This window comes from Glycine max, chromosome 17, assembly GCF_000004515.6.
Source record: "Glycine max cultivar Williams 82 chromosome 17, Glycine_max_v4.0, whole genome shotgun sequence".
NCBI classification, from domain to species: domain Eukaryota; kingdom Viridiplantae; phylum Streptophyta; class Magnoliopsida; order Fabales; family Fabaceae; genus Glycine; species Glycine max.
Window position 1 is genome coordinate 15,097,806 of NC_038253.2, and position 19,865 is coordinate 15,117,670.

A 19,865-nucleotide genomic window follows, 5' to 3' on the forward strand; every position below is an offset into this window, starting at 1 on the left:
GTATTAAGATACACATACCTTCAATTGATTTAATTTTATAATCGGTGGCGCTGCACTTCTCTCTATGTAAATAAGCAAGTACGGTGGGTCCCCATGCATATGTGTTGCACTCTCTAAAGTCTCGTAAAAACTGCAGGTACCTTAGCAAAACTTTGCTATTGCCTTTGTCAACAAATAAGACATCTCCAATGAATCTTAGGATCCATGCACAGGTAAACTTTTCTACTTGTTGTAAATTACCGTCATGGTTATTTAATTCTGGGAAATGGTGAGCCAACTAACTTAATTTAATCATACTGCATTGAAATTCACCTTCTCGTGGTCTGACTCCTAACAATTCTTCACATAAATTTGCTCAATTAAGGTTTTTCGGACCAATTAACGGTGACCCATCCATACGGAATAAAATAGAGACATCCCGAAGAGTAATAGTGCACTCTCCGCATCTCATGTGAAAAGTATGTGTTTTCGGCCTTCATCTTTCTATCAAGGCACTAATTAATGCTGCATTTATTTTTAAATATCTCATCCTCATAACCCAATAAAAACCAGATTTTCTAAGTAGATGAATAATTTCTTCTTGACCTTGATATGTGTGGACAACTCGTCTAATATGTAACTTTTTATCTTCTTTCCCATTCCAAACATGTTGTGAAACATGCTTATCTTGCATCCATAATACATCACAATCAACTGGACCAGATTTAATTTGTATATTTGACAAAGATGATGAACAAGATGTTATTTATACTTCAAAATTAAATATAATACAATAGCTGACAAAATATTTTATAAAATATTTGTAATTAATATAATAAAATTAAGTACATTTATAAAAATTAAATTAAATATATCTAAAAATTATTAATTACACCATAAATATATTATATAAAATAAATTAAAAAACATGCAAACAAAATAAATTATGTAACAAAAATAACAACGTATATAAAAAAATACATCAAAACTATATTTATAAAAAGTTCATACAACAGAATAAATAAATAAATTTAGTCACGAAATAATTATGCATAATTCTTTCCTCAATATCTAACACTCTCTCTATATATATACATTATCAAGAGTGACCACAGTTCATTATTTCATGTAGATATACAAACAATTGCATGAAAGCCTTTTCTTCATTTCATGCACTTCTCATTAGTTATTTGGCTATAGCTAATATCAAGAGTATTCACAGCTATCATACATAATAATAATGCAAAATAAATATATGTTTATAATAAAAAAAATTTAGATAACAACAACAAAACAATACCTGCATTGGAAGTGTTTGGCCACCACCTGAAGGATTTCGCTCCCACCTTTAGCGAAACAACACCTTTAGTGAGGAAGGGAAGACAGAAAAACTTTGGCAGAAAATTTTTTGAACGCACAAATGTGATGCACCACCAACGTAGGTTAAATAGCGGGGATGCATGTTTCGCCAGTGGTAATGGCAAAACTAGCATGGCCCTGTTTCGCCAGTGCTGCTTGCAAAACCTGTTGCAGTTGCACACTGGGCCTGCTCCTCTGCGCGCCTGCCTACCCCTAACCTGAGTTGTATCGCCAGTTTGATTGACATCATGCCATTTCACAAGGGGCAATGGCAAAACCGCCGCCAAGTGTCGCGTCCTAGGCATGTTTTGCCAATATGCATGGCGAGTTACATGTAGGAATAGACCCCTCCAGAATTTGTTTCAAAACGGATCCTTATCGAAAATAAGTTTCTAAAACTAACCGCTTGTGGTCAATTTGCCGATTATTCATTAGTTCTACAACTAAATGCGTGTAATTAGAGACGGCATGTTTATTACAAATTTTCATCCCCTTTATCTAAAGGCTGCTAAATGATCTTTTCAGTCATTTTTCTTATTCGATCTAAGGAAACAAATTGAATTTTCACGTTATTTTTACCATTCTTAAAGCCCCTTTTTTCTATTCGAACATTACATATAATTTTCACGTGACTAAAAATCTAAAGAAATAAGTTTTACATTTTAAATTAATTAAAAATAACAGTAATTGTTTAAAAAAAACATTGACTCAAATTTAAAAGTTAAAAAACCAAAAATAAATCAAAATAAATTTTAGTAAATAAACAAAATAAAAAATATACTTTAACCTTTTTTTATATAAGAAATCAAGTTACTCAAAGAATCCCTCAGTCTTATCTTGAGAAAGGGAGAGATAATTATAACTGAGTCATGAAATGGTTTATATTATAGAAAAAGTTTTATATTAAAGGTGTTGTAATATAAAAAGTGTTCTAATATAGAAAAACGAATTAAATTATTTTTTTCTTCCTTTCGTACAATGTATACATAATTATCATTTGAGTAGTTTGAACTAAATGAATAAAATTTATTTTCTCACATAAAATTGAGAAATTCTTTTACTTTCACGGGATTAATTGATTATAACCATACATTTTACAAGATGATTTTAATAAATTTATGAATAAAACACTCTACAGTTGTTCAATGCTCCAAATGCAAGCAGCAGAAAGATAAAGTAGTAACAAAACAAGGAGGGGCAAACTGGCCAAACTTGCCCAAAGTTAATATTATAACAATGGAGCACAAACAGAGGGAAAGAAATTAATTTAAATAAATAAGAAAAACGAATGACGACATTAATCCTAGAAACAGCTTATTTTCCCCCACACTTTCGGGCTTAGGGGGACCATTACAGAAAAATTGATGGCAACAAAACAATTTTGAGTATTGATTTTTACCAAGATCTTTTCCCCTTTAGCTACCCACAAAAACAAAATAAGGGAGGGGAGAGTCTTCCTTTTACTTTGTTCGTGTAATGACTCTGTGAGTTAGATCTATCAGGGCTTTCCTTGATTTTCTTACATCTTCATCGTCGTTCTCCGGTAAGGAATCGATTGCTGCTGCTGCAAGGTTAGCATGCTCCACAGCTAGCTCCCGTGTCCTCTGTATACCTCGGCTTTTTCCTAGATACTCCAGAGCCTACACAAGTAATATTACAAATACAAAAACATGTGATCTTGCTAATAAGTAATAAGCAAAAGTATTGAAGTGATAATTGGTTAGGTAGAGAGTTCTTAGTTTGTTGTCTATATAGTCTATACAAAGCTGTGTGTAATCTCTTTGTACTTAGCTTTCTTATAATCAATACATTTTCGCCAATTCTACCTTCTCTCTTAGGGTGAGTTTGGTTGCTAAGAAGGGGGAGAGAAACTGAAGGGAAAAATTCACTATTTAGAGTGGATTCGACACCTCCTTCATTTTACTTTAATTCAAATATTTATTCTCTAATCCATTCCATTCCACTCAATCAAACAGCATTCATGTGGAGTAAAGCTTCAAATTTATTACAAAGATGCACCTTAAGAAAATCAGGGAAAAATCAACCTCACTTTACAGGGATTGTATTCTAAACCACTTTATAGAGAGGCCATCAATGATCTTTTTGAACTAAAATCTTACGTTGAAATGTACCAAAAACCAATTCCAACCCGTTAAATGATAGATTCACCACTATCAGAGATCTAAACGTAGTTATTGCTTTTGTTTAGAGGCATAAGAACTAATTATGTAGAATAAGTGCAGCCAAGCAACACAAATTAACTTACAAGATCAACATTTGCAGGGTTTTCGAAGCCCTCATCAACAATTGCACGCAACTGAGGGAACTCCTCCATAGCAAACAATATTGGAGCAGTAACAATTCCCTGCAATAATTATTTGGACCAACCCCAAGTCAAAAGAGTAGTATAAAACAAAGCACAACAACAGATCTCATAAAGAATAAAAGGCAAGGAAAACCATAAAATATTGATTAAAAAAAATTCTTTCAAATGGCACCAACTCAATAAGGATTGTAACTTGTTAGCATAGAAATTTAACACCAGTGTAAAAATAAATTTCTAAATGCTATCCAAAACACGTTCAAGAAAGAAGCCAAATAAATTACACATTTATTTACAGACATTAAATGAAACGTTTCAAGTCATAGAACTGGCAGTACTACCATACTGGAATTTTTTTAAAAAAAATTCCCATTTGGTAGGACTTTTTGGAAGATTTATTTGTAATAGAATTTAACTTCGTTGTAGGTTGATGCATATCTTTTTATTACTGAATTACAAAATTGTAAATACAAGAAAAATTGTTATTTTATTCAAACCTAACCATAGACAATGCCCATCAAAAATTATAAATGCATCATGTAAACGTGGACAAACCTAAAGTAGATTTTAAAAAAATGAGGGATTATTGTTCTACTCTTACAGTGTACCATTTTTTTACAAATTTCACCATCAAGGATTCATGTTTCATAGGCTTTCATCAAAATATTTAAATCATAACTGAAAATCAAAATCAAGAGTGGATGAAATTTAAAATAAGAATCAATTATGAAATTACATGACGAATGTCTGATAAAGAACCCTTTCCAAGGGAAGCTGATGTGCCTGTGAAATCAAGAACATCATCTATCAATTGAAATGCCAAACCCTGCAAAACAGTGGAGAGGGAAATAAATTTCAAGGAAATTCATAAACAAAAACATATATAGCATGTACAGACAGGAAAATAGATATTAACTATATGTTGTCAGATGAAATGGTGGATACATCCGTAACACTTAGTTCCATTAATTCTCTCTGTGCAAAGCATTCAACTATTAAGCTTTAAACACACTATCTACAATAGAAAACATCATACTTTAAAGAGTAAATCTATGAATGATTGAATGTACAAACCAGATTTTTTCCATACTCAAAAGCAAGCATTGCAACTTCTGCTGTTTGCCCTGCAAGGATGGCTATTGCCTTGCAACTATTTGATATTAAAGATGCAGTCTTGTAGTAGGTCTTTTGCATATAATATTCCATGCTGCAAATATGAACAATTGTGAGAAATCAATCTAACCATAGATAGGTACCTTATATGTAAACATTTTTAAGAATTAGGACTGATCTATAATTGTGTGTTTGTGCAAAGGAAAATCAATGAATTTTTATAAAGAAAACATTAATTACTGATAAAATACAAATTGTATTAAACAAAGGTTAATTTCCTAGCAAAGTAAACCAGTGTTGTCAAATAGTGGGCTATCATGGCACTATCACGCATATAGCATGCTTTTTCTATACATATTTAAGTGTTATATATATTGCGGCTTCCGCTGTTTGGCCGCAATGCTATCCACTATCCGCTATATTCTATAGAGGATTTTCAGCTTTTCACGATTTTCCGATCTGCTATTGACAACACTGAAGTAAAAACACATATACATATATGACAGAAACAAACTCGAGCATACCTACACCGTTGATCAGATGTTGTAGTCATTTGCATGGTCTCCCCAGTTACAAGATGCTCTACAACTTTTGCCAATAAAGATACAACCTACAGAGATGCGGTCCTTAGGCAGCAGATGACAGAAACATAATTGTGTGCACCATCAAGGAAACTAGATACATTATGCATCTTTACAATTTTACATGTATACACAACATATTACCCATTTATCTATAGAGTTTCAAGTCAAAAGATAAGGTGCATGCACATTGACATTTAGGTGATGCAAAGTGAAAGATTGAATTTTAATAGATGAACCTTAGTTGAATGGATGCATTGGAAGTTGTTTATGTTTCAACTTCCAAGAAAACTTATTTATTATAGTTGGTGACAACATTCACTATAAATAGAGAAGAGATTTAGTGAAGACACAACACATGTAGAGAGAGTGTGTGAGAAGAGAGATTGTGAAACAAAGTCAATTTGTTGAGAGAAAAGTGTCTTTGTGTGAGAGTGTTATAATTTCTTGTAACCATTAAATGGGGTACTCGAGTTTGTAGAGTGATACACTATTTGGGATAGGTTACAATCTTGTAATCATTTTTATGATAGCGAAATATTTTTTTGAGACGGTTCCATGGACGTAGACAAAAGGTGCCGAACCAAGTTAAATTCTTGTGTTTGTTATTATTTTTCGTACGGTGTAATCTTTGTTGTATTCACATGATCCTTTGTGGGTAAAAGTAATTTTATTTGTGGGAGTGTTGATTACCCAGCATTACCTTACCTCTGTATTTTTCAAAGAGGCGAGAGCAACACAAGCCCGAGAAAGCAAAAAATCTCCAGCCAACACTGCCAACTGCATTTTTTAAAGAAAAAAATAAAAACCTCAAGCAAGGTACACCCACCATGTGACAGTATGTATTAAGTAAATATAACCAAACAATAATGAACAGATGAAGTATATTATGCAGGCAAACGAAACACAACTTTAGATATACCTTATTGCCCATTACAAAATTCAATGAACCAATACCACGTCTGGTATCCGCATCATCCAATACGTCATCATGAAGAAGGCTTGCCACCTGTGACAACATTATGCTAACATTATTTTGTAATAGTGATAATGAGAAAATATTCTTATAAGTGTATAAAGAGGCACTTTGACCATATACCCACCAATTGGACATTAATGCAAAAATCTCACTTTGACTCGAATTTGAAGTGTGAACTTTTCAGGATTGGACATTTGCAGGTTACCCAAAATAATGACTGAGATAGGCTCTATTACAATATTGTAATTGAGAACAAACTTGATCTAACTCAACCCTAAAAACTAGTTCAAGAGAAAAAGATTGTTCAAGTCATTATAAGTTATAACGGATACTTTGCCCGGATGCTAAACTGAAGTGGGATCTTAAAAAGTATAACTACAACAATAACCTTAATTGACAGAACAAATGGAATGGTGATTTAAGATCACACCAGCATGATTCTCATTTATCATGTACAGTATTTTTCAGTTTGTTAACATGACTAAACATAAATAATAAATAACTGTCTCTTCAGTGATCAACTACAAATTTTGTACATTTAAATGCAAATTGGAAGATATTAATATCATAAAACTGGAGTGATAAAGAGTAAGATATCTATAGTTCAGTTTCTGCTTCAGAAGGAAACACAAATTTGGTCGTAAAATCATTTCCCAACAATCTGAAAGGTCTGGCACAGTGGCTTCAAGGGTTTATCAAAGTGATGTTTTTTAAATGGATAAAAGGAAAATAAAACTAGGAGGCACAAGATATTTGGCAAAAAAAAAAAAAGTAAACACAGAGAAAGAGACTAAAATTTGCAACAAAGTTGTTTAGTAGTCTTTTTGGCTGTCAGAAATCAATATTCCCTTTCTAGAGACACAACAACTAACCTTATCGCCAAACAACATTGATCAAAGTCAAACAATGCCACTAGGTTCTATCAAAACCAAATTTTCAATAAATACATTTAGAGCAAGATTTTTTTTAACAGCTCCTCCTGATGTCTTCATCAGTCTTCTTGTGTTGGTCTTCTCCTCACATGGCCATGCCACTCTAAGCAAATTTTTGTAATATTCTCAACAGGTGTGACTCCAACTTTATTGCAAAGACATTCATTTTGACTTACTTTTATCACATGATTCACTCACTCTCACTCATCTACTGCAGCAACCATAATCACAAATAGATAGAGGCCACAAACACAATCCTGTACTTTCTTCAGATTTATGATTAGTAGAAGTCCTTTCTTAAAACTCTGACTACCAGTTAATAAACTTAGTAAGGGTCTGTTTCACAATTTGGATAAAAGCACTTCTTAGAGAAGAAAATAAAAAGAAAAAAATGAAATGAACTTCTCCATAAGCTAAAATTAGTTTATTCTCGTATAGCTTCTCTAAAAGATAATTTTTAACTTATGCATAAGCTAATTTTAGTTTATGGAAAAGCTCATTCTTTTCTTCTTATTTTCTTCTCCTAGAAGTGTTTCTGGTCTGGATAAGCTTATCCAAACAAGCCCCGAGTTCAGGTTTAGATTCCCCGCTAAGGAATTGTCATCATACAATCAAGAGGCAAAGAATCACATAAAAAATTAACAGCAAGTCTACCAGTGAATAACGATGGTCACAGTACAACTGTAGAAGTATACAAGTGTACAATTAAAATGAGAGATACAAAGAAACCAATACAATCAACTACAATATTCTATACCAAAAAGTAAACAAAAACCCATAGTTTTAAAAACCAGACAGCCCAGTCCAACCGGAGACCCGTCTATTAACTACAAAAAATCAACTCTTCAAAAAACTGGTACAAAATTGGTTGAACTGATGAAAATTGATATTTTACAAAAAAAAAAATCATTTTTTCATTTAATCTAAAACATTTTTAAGATACATAAAAATACATATTTAAAGATTACACATAGATATACATTATTTTGCCAAATATTATTTTTTACTCTATAAAACATATAATTTACTCATTTATATTAATTTATAATTTTATATCTTGATTTCTTATAATTTTATAATATTTTATTGCCTATAATATTATATAATATTAAAAACATAAATTTAATCAGTTCGACCAGGGTTGAAACAATAAACTGTGAACTAGTACTATCACCAATTCATTTTTTAAAACATTACTAGAAACAGCAAATCTTTTACCCATTGTCAACATAAAAGAATCAACAAAATTAAGCTAATGGACAGAAGCAGAATAGGCAGTGCCCCAAAGATAAAAATAAGTAAAATGTAAAGCAAAATTCCAACAATCTCTTAATTTACATGTATTCTAAAGCTAATATTATCAGCAGTATCATGAAACTATTAAAGCATTATTTAATAAATGAAAATTTCTGAAGGACTTACATGAATCATCTCTGTTATTTCAGCTATGCGTTGTTGTCTTAAACGTACATCAGTTGTCAAAGTACCTCCTATCTCGATAGGAGGAGGTGCTTCATGTATTGGTAGATTTAGTGCAGTTGACATTAACAATAAAACCTGCAGAAACATCCACTTGTTAACATGTGAAAGAATGAAACAAGATTAACCATGAATAATACAAGAGAACAAAGACAAAATAATGAAATAGACATTTTATCACCATATAACTATACGCACACTTACACGAAAAAAAGATGGAGAACAGTAAAGCTATCAGAGTTAATTAGCACCATAAAGTTAAGAATGCTACGAAGGCCTCCTAATCCCAGATATCAGAACAAGTAAAACAAGTTTGAATAGTAGTTGTAGCTATTGTTACAAATATCCTAGTCCCTGGCATAGCCCAATCTACTAAGGGCACCTTGTATTTTCCAATGTGGGGTGCATTTGGAAGAGTTTATTTTAGACTTATTTTAAGGTATAAGCATTTGTGTAAGTGTTTAAGAGAAATTATGAGAATAACTTATGATGTCTATATTCTATAAGCTGTTTTTAGCTTACTTCAAAAAACTCTATAAGATAACTTGTAAAACAGCCTACAACTTAAAACAGTCTAACCTTGTTACTTCAATTATAAAAACAAACTATAAATAAGCTCTTGGGTGATAAAAATTTATTCAATAAGCGCTTAATTAAGATATTTACCCAAACATGCCCTTAAAAAATGTGTCAACTGCCAATGATCATATTTCACAGAATTGGGTAAACCTGAGCTTGTGATAGAACAGAGGAAATGAGTCATTATGTATGGATGTGTTAGCTTGCTTGTATAAATTTTAAAGGGCAACTTGAAAGGCAAATGATGGTCAACAACTTACAACTTTCCAAGTATAAGTTAACAGTAATTTAGTTCCTCCTACAATGATAATTGATATACATATATCAATCCATAGAAAAGCATTGCCGCAGAAGCATATAAGATCGGCGGCAAACATTGTTGCAAAAGCCTACAAGAACATCTGCATAACATTGAGAATATGCTTACTGTAGGGCGAAATCTTTTTCCTTCCACTCCCATTTTGAAGAAGTATTCAGCAGCCGAGGCAAGCTTTGGAACCTGTTACATAATGCCCAATTCTCACCATGAATTAAACCTGATTTCTAAGCAGAAAATGACTCAGGACTGAGCTGTTGATTCAATACACATTAGAAAGTAAATGAAGAACAATCGGATACCTCAGCAACTACCATTGCTCGCAACTTGTTGCCAAGAAGTGACAGTTCATCTGCAACCAGTGAAAATGGATCATGTTCATCCTGAGAACAGTACATGTATCATAATGGAGAATTAGGTATAGACAAATAATTGAAAAACACATATAAGATCTTTAATAAAATCTTTTTATTTTATTAAGGGTGTGTTTGATTGTGATTTTGTTTTCTAGTTTCTAAAAACTACTTTGTAAAAAAATCCAAAAACTAATTTTCAGAGAGTGGTAGAGGAAGATGTGAAAGTGTGCAGAAAAATATGAATAGAAAACCAAAACAACTTAAAAGATATTATTGTTTTTTCCTTTTTAAAAAAAATTAAAAAAGATGTTAGTTTTGAAAACAATTTTCAAAAACTATTGTTATCAAACAATTTTTTTTGTTTTTAAATCAGAAAAAAATTATAAATAGGAAACAAACAGCCCTAAATCTATCAGTATTAGTCAAACACAAAAAGGTTCAAGTTGTTCCTCAGAAAAGTTAAGGAATAAGTGAAAGGATATATAATGAAATTTGTATTCCTTGTCATCATAGTTGTTAATCACGCGCTGCTAATGCATAACGGCCCTAGGCCACTATCCATTTTCATGTTGTAGCTATTATGGCTGAAAACCCCTTGTTTACCCCCACAATACGATGTAGCTTAAGGTTCATTTTGGGGGACAATTTCATGATTTCACTTCCCTTATTCAAGGTTTGAAATTGAAAATCCTATTCTGAAAATGTCATTCAATAACTTTTTATTGGATAAATTTATCTCAAAATCCACCATTGGATTGAAAATTCTTATCATATAGATCATATCTACATAAATTTATATTAATCCAAAATTCTTTATTATTCCATTGATATACATCAGAATTGATGTTATAATTAAGGTTGTCAAACTCAAGAGTTTACATAAACTCATAGAGCTTCTGTAAACTCGACTTGTAGAGTTGACTCGTAAACTTGTAAGAATTTTGTTACTCGTAACATAAGTTATTAAAATGAAAACATTTTAAAAAGGAGTTAATTTCTTCAAAAATTTTTATTCATGATAAAACATTGTCACTGTGAGGTCTATGGGGGTTAAGAATTATAGTTGATTTCAAACTCATTGACTCGCTACCTGACTCGAGAGTTTATGCAAGTTTACACGAGTTTACCCAAAAAAGAGTTTACTAGAGAGTTAACCCGTTTTGTCTACATAGACACATAAAATCATAAGAATTTAAGATTTAACTCGAGAGTTTGATAAGCATAGATTGATTAAAATAACATTTTGTTTAAAGTCCTTGATGGTGTAACTTTTAGTGCTGTATCTTAAAAACTTCACAATAGTAGTCATCCCACCATAGCAGTCTCAGAGTTGGCCACTCCACACAACTATCTGGGATTGATAACTATGCTTATAATGCTCTTGCATTTTTCCTTTGAATAAAAAATACATATGAGTGCACGCATACATGCACTAACATGATTACGGAAAGTCGGAAACTCTTTGTAAATTGGGATTTTTAAATCATTAGTAAGAGAGTTTACTACCTTAGGAGTTTAGACATAAAGAATAATAAAATGCTTAATTGCATTTTTAGTTCCTCAAGTATTGCGATTGAGCAATTCTGGTCTCTGAAGTACAAATTACACCAATCGAGTTCCTCAACTTTTCTCTTATTTACAATCAGGTCCCTCCACCCTGATTCCACCAAATATTTAAGTCATTAAATTTCTCAAGATAGAAAGACTTCGGTTGTTCATTGTTGTCATAAAAACAATTTACCCACAAGCATCATTAACACAATTAAGTCAATACAGTTAAAAAACCATTTTAGGTAATTGTTGTTCAAATATTTTGTATTTTTTAGTTGATACATTGTATTTACTCACTGCCATGTCTTGTCAGTTGGTCAGCTGTTACATCAGCTAATTCCATTAAATATTAGATGGAATAAGGATGGAGGGACTTGATTGTCAATGGGAGAAAACTGAAGGGACTCAATTGGAGTAACTGGAAACTAGAGGACCAAAATCGCACGATCGTGAAACCTAAGGGACTAAATGAAATTAAGCCATATAAAAAACAACATAACTTTATAATATAGCAGCAGTAAGAAATGGGGTTCACCTCAACTATGGAGCTGCTTTGATGATGGATCAGATATCTACTACTATGCAGTGCTGGGCCCTTTGAAAAAATTAAACTTCTCATAACCTGCATCACACAAGAATCATTTACAAGTAAAATTAAGTGTTGCTCTGTTGCAAAACATTTTTCTTCAGACAAAATCATAAATGAACATGATGTTATGAGAATGAAAGAAGACTGCATAACTGAAGGACAGAAGAAGGATAAGAAATTCTCTTTAGACAAATTGACAGGGAAATGAACCAACGAAAGAAGCAAAACACAGGCAAAATTAAGTTTTTGATTGGATACTAACTCCAACTAGTGGAGAAAATTTCTCCTTCCCCAAATAGCCTCTTGGAAATGGTGCAAAATGTAGTTTGATCTCCAATGGGGCTTTGCTTATGTTGGTTTTCAAAGTTAAGAAACTTGAGAATACCATTGGATTGGAGCAAACAAGTTTTTAAAGTTCTTATAAAAGTTGCTTGTATAAGCAACTACCACTAAAGTTGCTTTAAAATTGAAAAAACAATTTGCTAAGTCAAAATGATAATTTTTGTGAAAGTGCAGAGATAAAATGGAATCCACAAAAAAAAAAAAAAAGTTAAAAACTCAAATTGGAATTCTACCATTGGAATAAAATATTAGTGAGTATACTTAAATTCTATGCCAAAACAGAGTTAATCCAAATTGAGTTCTTGTATTATTGATGCTGTTAACCAATCTGACCTAAACCATTAATACAATAGAGCTCTCTAGTACCTCCATATCTACCAAAGAGACTCCTCAAAGAAAGAAACCATCTACCAAACATAAACCTTCATCACTTCTAAATTACACTATTTGACGCAAACATAACTGTTAATAACTAAAAATAAATTTACCGGTCAAGCACAGCGACAACAAAACAGCTTCTACGTGTCTGCACTATTCCCAATTCACCACTACAGATTCTTACTTCACCCAAATATACAACAAATAACCATACTAAAAGTGCTTCACTTTCTATTCGCAACAATACAATTCGAAGCGTTATTAAAAAAACTCAATTCTATCTTTTCTTTTATGGTTCAACCACCGGAAATAATTAGGGTCTTTTTGGCTCCCTAGTGGGACCGAGGTATTCCCACAAGCTTGATCCCTTGGACCGGCTATGTGACTAACCCTTGGTCCAGAGCTTAATCACACACTTAAAGCTCGTTGCCCCTCCCCAAGAATGCATTCTTCGGAGCTACATTCATTGGGTTCAGAGTTCAATCTTTATAACTCCAAACACTTGGTAGGCACTTCGTTCATGCTTATCTACAGAAAATTCAGAAAGCAGTGATCCCGAATGCCAGATTGCCGAAAGGGTTCCAAAAGGGGCTAAAGCAAAAGCAATAAAGTTCGGAACTTTAAATCGAACTACAACCAATGAAGGATCCCAGAAATGTCGCATGTTAAGTAAAAAACAAAAGGGTCGAAAGCTGAAAACCTGTTGAGTAGAGTCTCCACCGCGTGAATGAAAATTGTGCGGGGAAAGAAAGCAGTGGTTGTGGTCTCCGATGGACCGAAACCACCGACAAGAGTTGAAGCTGCCTCTGAGGTTTTTCGATATCCGAGAAAACAGCATCGTATTCCACGAAAGACTTTGAGGCGGCGAAGGAGAGAAGTGGGATTATTATTTAGGAGCCGTCAAAAGAGAAAGAAAGAGGCAGAGACAATTAAACAAATAAACTCCAACCATCGTTTATGAATTAAAATGTAGAGACGACGCCGAAACCCGACCATATAATAATCTTCATTTTTACCAATTTTCTTGTTGACTAATAAATCATTTTTTTAGGCTTGACAAGCGAGTTACGTGCAATTTTGCTTGACCGTTTCCCGACCTAACCCCAAAGGATTAATTTTGTGGGCACCTCTATTTTAAGAACTTGTTTAAAGAAAAGGGAAAAATAAAATCTCAGTGCATAAAAACCTTATTCTTTCTCTCTTAGTGCAAGCTAAAAATGTAAGGACGATTTGCATGTCTTTTCCCCCCTTTTTTTTTAATAAGAGTATTTAGGATGTTTGGTTGTCTAGTTACATATGGTATTCTTATAAGTTTGCTTTATTGGAAAATTGAACTCAATTTTTTTCATAAATTTAATATGTGTGTTGCCAATTTAGATATATGCATTGATTTATAGTTTTATGAACTCGTTTAATGAAAAGCCAGAAATAATTGGCATGTCTTCAATTAACATGTAATAATTTTTTTGTACATATTAAATTTTGAATTGAAGATAAATTTATTTTTAAATTAATATACTAACACTGTTAGGAACAAAAAAGAAGAGGGAAGAGAAAATCTAGCTTTGAGGGCTAGGTAACCTCCAGAGAAAGACAATGGAAAGGAAATTTGTATTATTTTTCTTTTGCTTTCCATTATGATCAGCGATTCTACTTAGTTGCTCCTAATGGAATGAATTATACCAAATCCACTAAATGTCTAGGTGGTATGATCTTCCTTTCATGCTCCTTGCCTATCAAACACCGACAAAAAAACTCAAAATATTATAATATGCATACTAAAATTTGTGATCAATTTTAGTTTGATGGAGAATTTTGTAATTAATTTTCTTAATTTAATTTATAACTAGTTTAGTTAATTGCTCTCTCTCTTTAGTGAAAAAATGAATTCATTTAAAAATTATGAACAAAAAGTTACCATAACCATCAATGAATAATGAAATTTGATAGTTTAAACTATTGTTTCACGTGAGAAAAAAAATATGAACACAGTTTCTTTTTGACAAAAATAAACAGAGTCAATCATTATTATTCTAGTGAATGAAAATAGTCAATTGAAATTAGAGAAATCGAACAAAGGTAATAACTATGGAATTTAAATAAGATAGTAATACCATTTAAAAAATAATAATAATAATAATAATAAAAGAGTAAAATCTATTAATTCCAGAAATTAAATAGATGTTTTTATCTACTAATACCAAGTCAAGTGTCAATTATGCCTCAACACTTCATAGTTAGGCTATGTTCAATAGAATTAGTTGGAAAGAGTTAACTAAAGATTAGAAGTTGGAAAGTTAACTAAAACTTAGAAGTTGAAAAGCTAAGTAATAGCTGGAAGGTGAAAGTTGATAGAAGGTGAAAGTTGATAGTTGAGAGTTGAAAAATTAACTTATTAAATTATAAATGTTTAACAAAACTAGTCCTTAAAATAATGAGAAATGTAAAAATAATAAAAAAAAATAAAATTATGATTTATTTTAAATAAATAATAAGAGAAGTGAATGAATATATTAAGAATAAAAATGAAGAAAAAAAATAGAAACTAACATTTTAAAAAACACTACTGTTCCAAAAAATGTTAGAATCAAGTGAAATATCTAACCAAACATAACTTTAATAACTTCTTAGTAACTTAACCTAAAAATATTTATTTATCAAATAGTCAAATAAATTGTTTTCAGCTAGTAAAAAAAATTAAAAAATAGCATAAATATCTTACAGAAAGATAATCTTACACGTCCAAACTCTAAAGCAATAACGTAATCTACAAGTGCTGAAACACCATCCAAAATAATAAAAATATGTACATGGCCCATCTTCCATATATGTGTTAGATTTTTTTTTTTTGGTATCTTCCATGTGTTAGATAAATAGCAATTATTTCCATACATTATGGTAAAATGAATGCCAGCTACAATTACAAATATGAACAAAACAAGAAAAGGAAAGCTCATCACCACCGTATTTTTTCATAAAACATTACCTCACTCAGTTCGGCAGTGTCCTTATTCCATAAGCTCCCAAAAAATGAGTTCAAAGCCATTCACCAATTTCTTGGTAATTTTTACTCTTGTATTGCTTTGCCTGGTCGGTTCAAGTCACACCAAGTGTGATTTCAAGGCAATTTTCAACTTTGGAGACTCAAATTCAGATACTGGTGGCTTCTGGGCAGCTTTTCCTGCACAATCCAGTCCCTTTGGAATGACTTACTTCAAGAAACCAACAGGCCGAGCTACAGATGGGAGACTCATTGTTGATTTTCTTGGTAACAGAACAAACTTTATCATCTTCATGATTTGATTGACATTAAGGCTTCTTAATGTTTTCACTTTATCTCTAGTGAGATTTTTTTCTTTCCTTTTTCATATAATGCCTCTCCTTATGAATGTGTACATTGAAAGAAATAAATGTTTTTGAGGAAAGATTTTGGTTTTGGCTCTCTGGGTGTGTTTGGTTAATGTATTTACTATTTAGTACATAATGAGCAAGATTTAACCAATCATTCTTAAACTCTCATGTTTGATTTTCAAATAATCATGTCATATGAAAATATTACATCTCTTTTTTCATTGGCATTAATTAGGTGAGACCTTATCAATATTTATGAAGGGAAAGGTAAACACAATTTTCACATGACAAGATCACGTGAAAATTAAACATACATCACTTGGAAACATAAGTCATAAGATCTTACTTGTGTAAAAAAAGAAAAGGTCACAAGATCTTACTGATTCTGTTTCTTTGATGTTTCATAGGATATCATTTCTGATTTAGTATATTACAGGGTGCTAACAGTCAAAACAAACAAGCTATTGAATTTATGATAGATGCAGATTCAATGTCTATTAATGCTGAGTAAGAATAAGGAACCTTCATTTATTCGCTGAAATAAAGGATAAATAGTACAGACAAGGAACTTGCAATGCAGATTCTCTTTAAACTATGGAGACTTTCCTTCTCGATTATTCTGGGAAAAAGCTAGAATACCCAAACCTGGTTCCTCAGATCTGCCTACCCCATATACATAGTGATTCCCTATCTCTCTTTTCCTAAAGATAAGGATAAATAATAAGAAAGATAAAGATATATAAAGATAAAAAAAACTAACTTATACCTATTTTTCTAGACAAAGATAAATAAGAAAGATAGCAAAACCTAAACTTATTTCTATTTTCTAGATAAGGATAAATAAAAGGTTTATTAACTTATTTGTATTTTCTAGGCTGGATGTCACCTAGCAATTTATCATATAAAAAAAAAACAAAAAACTGACTGCCCAATAATGTTAAATTTGGGGTCTTGTTCTTTGGGTATAATTAATATCTGTTTGTAGTTAGGAAATCTAACATATTTGAGTAAAATTCTCCTAATCCGTTATTATTTGTATATATCCTACACTTTTTTGTCTTATTATAAGAAAACTTAACTGATTTAAGACTTTGCCTTTATTACCGTTACACATTCTTCTTGAGGCAATTTTCCTTACAAGAAAAGACTCCTAGCTGGAAACAGCTGGATAGCTATGAATAGTTAATATCATCCAAATATCAGTTGTAAATAGTAATGTCATTTCTTACACTGTCTTTGGCGGTACCTGAATCATACTTTCCTACCCATGAATATTTTCAATTATTCTGATCTGTTATCAACTTTTAAAATTGACAATGGATCTCATGTATGTTGTCATTTATCTTCCATATATTATTGTCTTGATTAAATACATGCTTTAATGCTTGAGCTGTTGTATCATTATATGTTCAGGAACCAGCCAATTTTATGTGTGTGTTTTTTTAAAATTAACTACTAGAAGATTGAAGAAAAAATATGCTTTATTCATTGCAATAAGAGAAGCCATTCTAAGCAATAGTACTAATATTAGGCAAGCTATACTGCATTTCATTCTGCAGCTCAAGCTCTTGGATTGCCATTTTTGAGTCCATATCTGCAATCAATTGGATCTAATTACAAACATGGAGCTAATTTTGCTACATTGGCATCCACTGTGCTTCTACCTAATACTTCTTTGTTTGTCACTGGGATCAGCCCTTTCTCCCTTGCTATTCAGCTCAACCAATTGAAGCAATTCAAAACTAAGGTTAATCAAGTGTATGAACAAGGTACAAAATGCACAAACTTCCTAGTTCTCAGTCTATTCTTTAAAAAAAAATCTCCTTGCATTTCTATAGTAATGTACTAGTTCCTTTTGATTGTTCCTCAGGAACCGAACTTCCTTCACCGGATATATTTGGAAAATCTCTTTACACATTCTACATTGGCCAAAATGATTTTACTTCCAACTTAGCAGCCATTGGCATTGGTGGAGTGCAACAATACCTCCCTCAAGTTGTTTCACAAATTGCTTCCACCATTAAGGTGAGATTACCTTAACAATCAACACTAACTCAAATCTAGAATTATTGAAACAAATAATGTCATTAATCTGGATTGTGCTCAATGAATTTCTAGGAGATATATAATCTTGGAGGGCGTACATTTTTGGTTCTTAATCTTGCTCCTGTGGGATGCTACCCTGCATTCTTGGTGGAACTTCCTCATAATAGTTCAGACATTGACGAATTTGGATGCTTGGTTTCATACAACAATGCAGTAGTGGAATACAACAACATGTTGAAAGAGACATTGAGGCAAACTAGAGAAAGTCTTTCTGATGCTTCTGTCATTTATGTGGATGTTTACGCTGTTCTGTTAGAGCTCTTCCGGCATCCCACTTCTCATGGTTCAAACACTAATCCTTTACGTTTATCTAATTCAGTGCATAAATATTTTAATCGAGCTACTAAAAGAGTGTATAAAGCACATTTTCCATTAATAAAAAAAATTCTGATTCTATTATAAGAATGGAGACAGGGAGGACTCCATTTACATCCCTAATAATTTGATAACTTATTTAGAAATTTAAGACATTAGAACGATATTTCTATGACACCCTTTGGCTATTATAATTTACTCATATTAACAGATGCTATATATACAACCAGAATGTCTTCATTATGCTTCTTACTTTTCTTTTTTTTTTATCTTCTTGTAACAGGGCTTAAGTATGGTATAAAAGCATGTTGTGGATATGGAGGGGGTGACTACAACTTCGATCCTAAAGCTTACTGTGGCAATTCCAAAGTGATAAACGGCAGCAGAGTGACATCAACTGCATGCATTGACCCCTACAACTATGTGAGTTGGGATGGGATTCATGCCACAGAAGCTGCAAACAAGCTTACTACCTTTGCCATTCTTAATGGATCCTACTCTGATCCCCCTTTTCCATTTCATGAACGTTGTGATCTTCAACCTATAGGTTGATTCATTTCTTAATTAACAAATGATGAAGGTCAAACTAGCTCAAGATGTTAAATAATTTTCACCAAGAAATCAAATTTCTTATCATCCACAAGATTTTTTTTGTCTAAATTACCGGTATCCTCTGATGGAGATAATTTTGTTTGAACCGAATAAGATTGTTATGGACCACAAAGTTCTCCCTCCAGGTGTTTGTCAGATAGTTTTGCAACAATACATAATATAAGAGAAAAAGTTTGTACAATGTTCCTACATGTATCAGCTTAGAATTTAGTGAGTAGTCCTAATAAAGAAATTAAAATGAAAACAAGAATGAAAATGATTGTCGTACATCACCCTTTAGAACAAAACAATCCTATACTAATTTATTGCATAGAGTAGTCCTAACGTTGCATGATGAATAAATAAGTTTAGTTTTTGTCATATTTCAATTTTTTTTAGATGAGGATCCAAGTTCAAAACAAAACAATCCTATACTAATTTATTGCATAGAGTTACCTGTACTTGTTAGAAAATAAATACAATAAATAATAGAAAAGGAAGAAAAGAGATAAATAGAACACAACAACAAGAAAATTATTTATCAAAATAAATTCATGAAGTGAATAACAAAAAATAAAACAAACTAAGAGTAAAATAAAATTTAAAAAAATGAGCTTATAAGACTAATTTCTGAACTAATTCCTAA

General features: G+C 31.9%; 2 protein-coding genes across 5 annotated transcripts; one reads left to right on the plus strand and one right to left on the minus strand.

Moving 5' to 3' along the window:
- Window positions 1-2,541: 2,541 nt before the first annotated feature.
- LOC100780374 (solanesyl diphosphate synthase 3, chloroplastic/mitochondrial) lies at window positions 2,542-17,676 on the minus strand. Of its 3 annotated transcripts, none has more exons than XM_006600867.4 (12): window positions 15,843-17,676; window positions 12,083-12,169; window positions 9,943-10,023; window positions 9,752-9,823; window positions 8,689-8,823; window positions 6,278-6,364; window positions 6,064-6,135; window positions 5,299-5,384; window positions 4,736-4,868; window positions 4,398-4,487; window positions 3,605-3,703; window positions 2,542-2,978 (listed from the first exon to the last, which is right to left on the minus strand). In XM_006600867.4, the coding sequence occupies exons 1-12, from the start codon at window positions 15,900-15,902 to the stop codon at window positions 2,799-2,801; spliced, it is 1,182 nt and encodes a 393-aa protein (XP_006600930.1). In that variant the 5' UTR covers window positions 15,903-17,676; the 3' UTR covers window positions 2,542-2,798. The 3 variants fall into 3 exon arrangements, with proteins under 3 accessions (XP_006600930.1, XP_003550028.1, XP_006600931.1); XM_003549980.5 differs by lacking the exon at window positions 15,843-17,676 and adding an exon at window positions 13,557-13,919; XM_006600868.4 differs by lacking the exon at window positions 15,843-17,676 and adding an exon at window positions 13,557-13,611 and having other exon boundaries at window positions 9,943-9,992.
- Window positions 15,824-19,273, plus strand: LOC100780915 (GDSL esterase/lipase At4g01130-like). 2 transcript variants are annotated; one of them, NM_001253324.1, is given in 5 exon segments: window positions 15,824-16,124; window positions 17,767-17,976; window positions 18,057-18,232; window positions 18,326-18,596; window positions 18,912-19,273. In NM_001253324.1, coding segments are annotated over 5 exon segments (1,164 nt in total). In that variant the 5' UTR covers window positions 15,824-15,886; the 3' UTR covers window positions 19,181-19,273.
- Window positions 19,274-19,865: the final 592 nt, after the last annotated feature.

Bases quoted from the DNA above. Each gene is read 5' to 3' on its own strand.
- LOC100780374 (XM_003549980.5), bottom strand. From the start codon at position 13,694: ATGCTGTTTTCTCGGATATCGAAAAACCTCAGAGGCAGCTTCAACTCT. The intron at 6,365-8,688 runs GTAAGTCCTTCA...ATGTTGTCACAG, and splicing joins AAATAACAGAGATGATTCAT to GTGGCAAGCCTTCTTCATGA. The intron at 2,979-3,604 runs GTAAGTTAATTT...TTACTTGTGTAG, and splicing joins ACCCTGCAAATGTTGATCTT to GCTCTGGAGTATCTAGGAAA.
- LOC100780915 (XM_014769307.2), top strand. From the start codon at position 16,061: ATGACTTACTTCAAGAAACCAACAGGCCGAGCTACAGATGGGAGACTC. The intron at 16,125-17,766 runs GTAACAGAACAA...TTCATTCTGCAG, and splicing joins ACTCATTGTTGATTTTCTTG to CTCAAGCTCTTGGATTGCCA. The intron at 18,233-18,325 runs GTGAGATTACCT...ATGAATTTCTAG, and splicing joins AAATTGCTTCCACCATTAAG to GAGATATATAATCTTGGAGG.